Source organism: Frieseomelitta varia, unplaced genomic scaffold (genome assembly GCF_011392965.1).
Source record: "Frieseomelitta varia isolate USP_RPSP 00005682 unplaced genomic scaffold, Fvar_1.2 scaffold_410, whole genome shotgun sequence".
Taxonomy (NCBI): Eukaryota; Metazoa; Arthropoda; class Insecta; order Hymenoptera; family Apidae; genus Frieseomelitta; species Frieseomelitta varia.
The window spans coordinates 352,969-363,009 of NW_025110158.1; the positions used below are offsets into that span (position 1 = coordinate 352,969).

The window sequence follows — 10,041 nt, forward strand, 5'->3', positions numbered from 1 at the left end:
TGCGTATTCTCCGCAGAGCCGCCGGTATCTTTTGAGAAATTCAAATGAAATTGCGAACATTTTTCAAATTCACGCGTCAGTCGGTCACTCTGGTCGAAAAATTTCAATAACTCCTGTATTCCCGACAATCCAAGTATTCGCCAAGTTGTAAAAAAATCGCCGGGAATCGTTGGGGAACGTGACGTTTCGCAAAATTACAGGCACGAAGCAAGAAATGTAAGAAATTTCCTGTTCACGGTCTCTGGAGAAATTCATCTGTCGTTGCAATTCTCCCGCGTGTCTACCCTTGTCCGAAACGCCATTTTACTCACGATCGATTCTGAAAAAGTGTCTGAAAAGATTTTTTTCATAAAAACCTCGTCGCGAGTCGAGAGTGGACGATACATTTGTTTGAAATGCAAATTACACGCTCTGGTACATATTCATGCAGTCAATCTGTTTTGATTGTCGTTGAATATATGCAACATAATGGAGAATTTCGCGTCCGGGGTGGGAGGATTTCAATTGTCTCGTACGACAAGAGCGACGAACAGTTGACTCTCGTTGAAATTCAGTGGGAAGGGTAAGAACTCCTTTTTTGTTTGGAATGTGTCGGTAATGAAGGGACCTGCGTGTGAAATAAATTTAAATTATTTTCATCGATACTGTCTTTTTTTTTTTTGGTTCAGTGTGAATAACCGACAAATTTGGATCGTAACCATAAAAAATTGTCATCCCTTGACTCTGTAAAGCTACAAATATTTTATCGAATAAAATTTGTTATTAAATTATCAAGAAAAAAGGGTGAAAAGAAGTTCAGTTTGTAGGCGTTGAAAGAATGAAGTTGGAGTTGGAATGTTGTAGCGTCGCGAATAAAGACTCTGAACCTTAGGAATGTTGCGTTTATGGTCCCGTCGGGTACAATAATGTCGACGCGACGTCCCACAGGCATCGTTTCAAGGAACGAGAGGAAATTTCAAATAAACTAACGAAACACGAAACTGTTGGCGCTTTTCCTACGTACGTACATACGTTCTCGGATATCCTTTGGCTCTTGAAATTTTTAGATCTCAGCTGGTAGATCGTTAGGAATTTGATATATTCCTTTTACGCTACTGTCTCCCTCATGTGAGGAAGAAAAAAAATACTTCCAGATCTTATGGATCTTATAGGAATTCAAAACCAAATGAGAAACTAAAATGAGAAAAAGAGAATCCTGTATGAGGAAGAAAGAGCTGACAATAATTCAAATTAAGTTCAAATTGAAATTAAGACCTACCACACGGATAATTAAAACTAAGAGACAAAAATTCGAGATCCTGAAGTTTGAGGAAAGTTTTAAAGAAAAATAATGAAGTAAGTGAGACAGTTAAACTTCGTGGAGAAAATTGATACAGTTCAACGTGAAGGGGAGAGACGAAAACGAGAGAGAAGGCCAATTCAGGATCTCGTAAGTGGCGAAACAAATGAAAACCAAATTAGAACTCTAGAAAAGAAAACTCGACAGAACGAGGAACCAGGTAATTCAGACTGATGCGTTCAAAAAAAAAAAAAGGAAAAAAGAAAGATCCAGGATCACGAAAGAAAATAGAAAAAAGAAAACACTCAGAATCTCACAAATAATACACGAAGATAATGAAAGATTAAAGAAAGAAAACCGTGCAATTTCAACGAAAGATAAGCCACAGCCAGGACAAAAAATATATTGAAAGAAATAGTAAATTTCGAAGGACTTGGACTGGCGAGTGAAACGCACGTTGCCGGAAATTTGTGTTGGCTGAGACTGGAATTCACGTTCGCAGGAACGTGAATTGCTAAGCAATGATCAAGCGGCGCGTGCACGAGCCGGATCCTCGGTCTGGTTGGATCGATCGGTGCAGCTGGCTTGCAATAACGTATTATCACCGCGATTCACAGTCGACGTGGCCTACGTCTGACCTAGAACTCCGACAATCTGGCCTACGAGGTCCCCTTAAATCATGCGGAAACGGATCGCCCGGGGTGGTGCAGGCAGCGTCGCGTGGGAACTCGCCTTTAAACGATAAAGGCCAGAGAAACTGGAACACTTTCGATGAACACGCTCGAAATGTTCACCGATTCGCGCAGCGTGATTTAATTTTCTGATGCACCTTCACTGTGAGTTCGGTGTTTCACCTTTTGTGATGTTGGATTACTCGAGTCTTTTCCCTTTCTTTTTTTTCTTTTTTTCTTTTTGTTTTACAGTCGTGGGTTGAAAAAAAAGGAAGCCATAATAATTTCATCACGAATAATTAGGTCTGTAGAATTATCTGTATAATAGACTTAGAATTGTCTAAATCTGTTATACAACGTACGCTTGTTGGCCTAAATTCTTAAAAACTTTACCCGTTACTATGTACGATGTATCTTCGCGTTTGTGTTGTCGTGTGTTGAAAAGATGGGATAATCAGTCTAACAATTAGGTCTGTATGTAATAAAAGAAATTATTTAACGTGTGTTGAGAGGTAGAGATACTGTAAATAATTTCACGATGCATTAATTATGTCTGCGAAAAGAATGATTTAATTCCGTGAATTAAAATGATGATCTTGAAAATTTACATTTCCGTGTTTGAGATCGTCGCGTGTTGAAAAGAAGGGACACCAAAGTAATTTCATAGTGTAAATTTTTAATTAGACTAAACTTCTACTAGTAGAAGTCGTCCAACGATCGAGAAACGAGGAGCAAAGGAATTGATCGTCATTCTCGGGTCTGTAAATCACGAATTCTATTAATAGGGGGACCTGTTTCGTGAAAATCCCTCGGTGCCAGAAACGTTTGCCAGAATTCAGCCAGAATTCATTCTTTCGGTTGGAGTGCTCTAGAGCTCGACCTTTACCAATTTAACGCTTTAAGGAGCCAGGCACCGCCCACCCACGTCGCGTTTCACACGATTTATCGTGTCGACACTCGGCTACACCTCTCTTAATTCGAGTAAGTCGAAAAGTTCCACAGCTCGTGCCTTGCTCTAGATTGCGTTAACATTCCTACCGGTATTACGTCGATGGGACACGGTTTAATCGATTAGATTCCATTCGTCGGGATTACACGCACCGTGCGTTTTTCGAGTAATTTAATTTTGGTACCAAATCCAGAGTTCGAGGAATATTCCCCGAGTGAAATTTTGAGGGACATTTTAAATCGGAAAACTATTTTTTTTTTTTTTTTTTTTTTTTTTGTCGAAATAACTTCATTCGTTAAATTATTTACGAAATGAATAAATTGTAGATGTAACTCGATGATGAAACGAAACGAAATTTATTAAAATTGTTGCCCGGATGCAACGGAGTTTTTAAGTACAAATAGTAATAAACTCATCGTTATTATTTACACGAATATCGAAGATTAATCGAGTGAATAATAACGTGAAGAAATAACATTTCGGTCGTCATAATTTGAAATATTCAGCGCACCCTGAACGAGAAGTGGATAATTTAATCCGCCCTTAAATAATTAATAAAATTTCGTTCAATCCTGCGTTTTGAAACGCCATCTCGAATTATTAATTGGACTTGATAGAAGTTGATTATTCATCGATTATTCAACCGTTGGAAAACTCAAAAATGAAATTCGAACGTTATGTTTTCATACACGTCGAGCGAGCTTATTACGTGACTCGGTGTTTATCTCTTTTCTGAAACCATTCAGCGGATATTAAGAAAAGGGAAATTAGGAAATTTCTCCGTGGAGAAGCCGTTCAAATATTTACACTTCCGGGGGGATGTTTCGTCGGTATGTTTTCGCGGAGCGTGTTCGTTGACACGTTAATTATATTTTCTCGCAAATACGCTGGGAACGAGAATATCGGCTCGAATAATACGCCTGGAGGTGTATTCGCTCGAATAATATTCGAGATTCATGCTACGAATGTTACGCGCGTAATTGCAGTAGACGAAGACACTTTCGTGTTAATAATTGCCGCATTCAATAACTTACTTTGAAAATGCCACTTCAAATGATCCACCGTTTCGATGACTGAAATATTCTCTACGAGAATTGTTTCTGTAATTTTCAAGGATCTGTAATGTAACATTTGATTGGAGACATATCAGAAATGCAAAATTATTCATTTTCTCTCAATATAATATCTCTCACTAAATATTGAACGTTGTCAATTACGATTAAAATAAACGAGGAGTAAATATATTTCTATTCGAATTTGGGCAATTAAATTCAATAAAAGTTTGGAATTCGCAATTAAAAGTAATCTCATCGGAGATTATTAGACTACAGATGTAGAGAGTAACTTCTCCCGCGAATATCTTTCGATTTTCACCTGTTCGCAGTGGTCAAAGGGAAGAGACAATCTGGCTCGTTACGGAATTAAGTTATCTTCCGCGAAACGAACAAATTATTAATAATCCTTTGAGAACGAGACTGAAGCCGCGGAATGCTCGGGAACGTGTAGAATCGTGGCGGAGCGGAGCGCTGCAGACGACAATCGCGAATATAATTGACAATAAGCGAAGTCCAGATTCAATTAAGTCGTCTCCGAGGGACTTTTTATCCCGTCATTGTTGCAACTTTCAAAAGCAGCGTAAAAGATAATTAATTGAGACAGAACGCGAAGTTCGCCTGACGAGGAAACATTCTGAAAGGGAGAAAAATACTCGACCTCGAGAATTTACAACGTGGAATCGTGGATTTTATTATTTTCCACTCCTGAACTTTAAGTTGGGATTAACCGTTTGTCCAAAGTCAAGTTGAAGAAATTTCGAGAACGAAAGTATCGTTCGAAGAACGTTTTTCATTATTATATTATACATTTCGACGATACTTACAATTTTAACGAGCAGACACTATTGCTACGACGATTGAATTTTAATTTTATTTTTCTCTTGCATTGTTTCGATCGTGCATTTAGCGTTTCGATATTCAATGCTTGAAATTAGTTAGAATTTCACATTGCACACCAGGAAATCCGATATCAAAATGCTCGGTATTAACTGCGATTAACATCGTGATTAGTATAGTATTGCATTATTCATTGCTAGTATTTAGTATTAGAGATCACAGTATCTAGTATTCATTTTCATCATTTTATTTAATTTCGCAAAGTGATATTGGATTAGCATTCGGTTCTAAAGTATCGCGATACTCAATTTTGCAGTTTTTGCTCATTCGTGTAAGTGTAACATTATAATTTGAAGTTCCGACGTACTGCGCGCGGGTAAATATCTATCGAAGTTTAGCGTGAAAGTATTTACACCACGGAATTCCGTCAGAAGCATTAATCACTTCGTCAAGCCTCTATTGTAACTCACAATTTACGATCTCCCTTTTGTCTCCCTCTCTGTATCGCATTACAACCACTTCCCACGTACCAACCGGAACATTCCATGACCCTATACTGCATAGACTAGCTGCTGTATTATGCAACTCGTGAACTTATCACTATCCGACAGTGACACTAAATCGCGAGACTTTCGAACCTGTCTAAACGAGATGAGAGAAAAGATCGATACTTCATTTATTATTTCCAATTATTATTATGATTGCCAATACAATTACAATGTAATCGAAGTAATAATGTTAACATTTTCATTGAAGAATAACTAATAATTAATTTATTAAAATTCGAAAGGTATAAAATTCTTGATGAAATGTACAATTGCAATTACGAGGTAACCAATCGGAAAGTATCATTTGGTAAATAGTTAAAAAGAAAAAATTATATTCTTTTAGTTCTTCACAAACTCTTTTTAATCTTCGTGGTTATTATTCAATTTAATTTGAAACGCATCAACAAACAACGAAAAGACAAGTTAAAAGAATCGGACCGATTCGCGAAGTAAATATAGAAACGCTTTGCGGGCGATCGTCTCCTGTAAAGCGTGCGTGCATAGATCCAAGAATATTCGATAGTAAGAACAGCGTGTCCCATAATATCGAACGCGTTTCAGCCCGGCAATGGCCACCGAAATTAAACGCCACTTGGCGGTCTAAGCGGAGAGACGTCCGTGCAAGGCATCTCTATTGTCCTCATTGTCAGAGACCATTTGCAAACTGACAGATTCCATTTCCAAAAGCAGCCGCGTGAATTAATCGCGCGTACCCTAATTCGATATGGGCCATTTCCCATTTAATTTCAATGACGGGCTGCCTCGTCCTCTGCCTCTGCTCCCTTTTCGACAATTAATTTCGAAAGTTGTTGCAGACATTTAATCATTACATATTATTATTTACGTAAATTTGACAAATGACTGTTAAATTATTGGCCAGAGTGACCGATGATCTAATTTCTGTTAGAAAGTGATTTATGATTGAATGTGAAACCGTAGAAAGATTCAAGATACCTTTGTCGTAAAATGTACAATCGATCGGACGATTCGGCATTCATGTTTTGTAATCTACGAGCAGTTTTTATTGAGGATTAGGATTATAATGGTTCGTGTTGCTTTCGCGAATGCTTCGAATTAATTTTGGAGTGGTTAATTGAGACCTTGACAGGGCTGCTCCATTTTTGGTGCAATGATTACCATTGCTGAGGAGTGTGGGGGTGTGTTTTACAAGCGAGGAGGTTTTGACCTGTTTCGAAAATGAGGTGACCCGTTTCAAGAACACGTTCGCGAATTACGTGGCTAAACTTGTCCGGAATATTTTCCGTTGTCAGTTGGTTTAGCATACATTCGAGGATTCAGAAGTTCAAAGATTCAATGTTCCGAAAAATTCGAAAATTCAAAGATTCTCAATGATACGAAGGTTCGAATATTTAAAAATTCGGATACTCAACGATTCAGAGATTCAGAAATTCGAACATTCGAAGAGTGTTTAAAAATTCGAAGAATGTTTAAAAATTCGGAAATTTAGATATTCAAAAACATTTAAAGATTTAACAGTTCGGATATTTAGAGATTCAAACAATAAAAAATTCGGAAATTCAGGTATTCGAAAGTTCGAACATACAAAGATTCAGAAATTCGAACTCGAAGAGACAAAAGTAATAAATAAAATTTGGAAGTTTGTCCAATTTAAAAATTTGGAGATCTAGATATTCAAGAATTCGAATATTCGGACATTCAAACGCTCAAAGATTCAAAGATCTGGATGTTAAAAGATTCAAAAATTCGGTTATTCAAAAATTGAAAGATTCAAACGTTCGAACATTCAAAGTTTCAAACTTTCAAAAACTCAGATATCATTTCAACAATTCGGGGATTCAGAGATTCACACGTTCGATAACTGTCAGAAGAATCTAAGATTTTGCCAATTATTGAACAATTTGATAGAGCAAATATTTATCACCGTGAATGCTTCCAGTCTGCGGCAAACCTCAAGCAGCTTAATGGTGTCGTATTCAAATCTCGATTAGGCAAATATCGCGTCAGACGATCGAGATGATCGTTTAGAAAAATGGATATTAGATTGTCGTCGGTGTTAAATTGCGGCAATCACGTCAACGTGCCCTCTAGGAGTCAGTGCTAACGACGATTGGATGAACCGGTGACGCGAGACGGATCGATCTTTCGCTCGGAGGCTCTCATCCGTGCGATTTTTCATAGTTTCGTGGAAGTGGAACGAAGCCAGACCATGCGGGGGAACACGAAAAGATACGATGTTTCATGGAAAATCGGTTGCAACCGCACAATGGCTTGACACGGATATATCTGATTGTTTCCTCCTTTGACAATTTCAATCTTCACTCTGCGACGACTAATTTTCGATGAATCTGAAGAATCATGCCCCATAAAATTCCGAATTTCTAAATTTAAAATTAAAGAGGTGTTTTAGATTAAAAATTGATTCTAAGATTCTAGGGTTATCTCGTGAGCTACGTTGTAAGTTTTCAAAATGCCTTTGAAATTATCTAGAACACTTTCGTCAGAAGTCCGAGCTATAATTAGTATAGATATCAGTAGGCACGATACATACCTGGTTCTAGGAATCAGTTTCCCGCGATAGCGTAAGTATAATCTTGTTGCAACAAGGCCTGTCTGATAACCAAACCTGGAAATATCGCCAGCGGTTGATGATCGATTTGAAATTAGACGAGGGAAACACGTCCCGTCGACGACGATTCGTCCCTGGCTATTGGCTCACGCGAAGGCATACTAATCCTTGAGAGTTAAACGTTTCTGGGTTAATCTGATCGATAGGGGAACTATGATAAACCCGCGCGCTCGCTCGCTCGCGATCGATCCAAGTTCGATCGATTCGTCTAAATCGCTTCGTTTCGCTTTAAAGTCGCTAATAGAACGACTGCTGTGAATCAAAAGACAACAACGTTGGTTGCTTTCCTTACTTACAAATTTTATTAAATAAGAAGAATGAAAAGTATTTTATTAAAAGAAGAATAAAGTATACAAAATTGAATCTCTAAATGAGAATCGTGCCACTTCGAGTTGTGTCGCTTGATATTATTAAAATTAGGAAACTATAAAAATCCCGAGGGTAACGAAAGGTACTCCAAAAGAAAGCCAACCCGAGAGCACAAACCAGACGCAGACTTACCTCTTTCAGCTTCCAAGTTAAACACCGAACGAGAGACTCGCGAGAGACAATCGCAATCGCAACCTGGATACCGTGATACCCGCAGTGATGACCCGGCGTGCCCTACGGGGATCAGGACTCGATCATCCCTGACCCGAGCCGCGATATTGCCACTGTTCTCTCGTCCTCGATCCGCTCGGTTTGCCAACTCGGCGCTGCTTCAAATCCTCTCCGATCCTCCGAGGCGAAACTTTATTTCCACGCCACATTTCAACTTCCTGAATCCCCTTCTCCCCTTCTCCCACCCCGACAGAACAGAGAACTCGGAAAAATGGACGACGACGACACGGACGAGAAGCGAGAGTCCCTGACTCTGGTGAACAAACTCTCTCGCAAAGAGTCGTCGAAAACGAGGCTGCTCGTGTCTTCGAAACTCGCGAAGCCGATGAGCACCAGGCTGGAGACGCGCCAGAGGAACTCGACCGACGATTCAGACACGGTGGAGTGCGCCTCGGAGAACGAAGTGGAGAACATACCGAGGGACGAGGAGGCGATCGAGCCCCTGGTGACTGACGAGAAGGGCAACAGGATCTCGGGTGGCAGGGATCGTCGATCCATCAACGTTCCCGAGGAGTCGCAGTCGATTGCGACGTCTAGACAGCAGATCGTGACCAGGACCACCAGCCTGAGAGTGAACGAGGAAGGGAGCAGAGTGTCGAGATACACCGGGACCAAGCTGGGTTTGTTCCACCGAAGTCCTCAGTCCTCGTCGAGCCAGGAGGAGTACGAGCCGGAGGTGAAGAGTCTGTCGAAGATCCAGAGGCAGCAACAGCAACAGCAGCAACACCTGTTGACGGCTGGCACCGCTGGCCACGTGACGGCCAGATCCATGGAGAGCCTCAGGACCTCGAGGAACTTTCTCAGCGCTGACGAGAGGTACATAGAGGACTCGAAGAGCTTGGAGTCCCTGTCACTGTCGTCCGAGTCTCACGTGGCCAGCTCCAAGAGCCACTACAGGAGCTTCCTGACGTCGTCCAGCAAGGACGTCAGGCGGATCGTGACCGTCGAGTCGAAGAGCAGCGACAACCTTCACAGGGAGGAGAGCCTGAACGCCGAGGTGAGGCGCGGCTTGTTCGCGAACACCGGCCTCGAGAGGAAGATACCGCAGCATCTCAGTCTGCCGCCACCTTCGAGCGTGTTCTCGCTGACGAGCCCCGGCGGCAGCGACCGGAAGATCACCATCCTCAGCCCGCACTCGCCGATCCAGTCGTCCGAGTTCCAGTTCACCGCGCAGACGCTGAAGAGCAGGCGGAAGAAGGCAATCGTCTTGCCGAGGTTGGTGTTGCCTAGAAGCGACTCCGAGGTGTTTTTAGAGTGAGTAGTAGGATAATACACAGTAGATGAGCAATTACAGTGTCGCGCCGTTTGGGAACTGAGTTAGCTTCTCGGGCTAATAACTTCGAACGATGTATTACATTTGTATGTCGTTGTGCTTTTCACGTTACGAGAATTTCGTTCCATGAAATTCAGCTAATAACTGTCCTGACGTCGAATTCAGTTCCAGTGATTTTTTCCACCGAATTGCGCGATTGTTCAAAAAATTGTCTCTTAAAC

At 40.8% G+C, this 10,041-nt stretch overlaps 1 protein-coding gene across 1 annotated transcript in view; it reads left to right on the forward strand.

Moving 5' to 3' along the window:
- LOC122531654 overlaps window positions 1-9,820 on the forward strand; it is a 30,270-nt gene extending 20,450 nt beyond the window's left edge. The window contains exon 2 of the mRNA XM_043659734.1: window positions 8,458-9,820. Coding sequence (XP_043515669.1) covers window positions 8,759-9,805 — 1,047 coding nt within the window. The 5' untranslated portion in view covers window positions 8,458-8,758 and the 3' untranslated portion in view covers window positions 9,806-9,820. The remainder of the gene's footprint in view (window positions 1-8,457) is intronic.
- The last annotated feature ends 221 nt before the right edge of the window (window positions 9,821-10,041 follow it).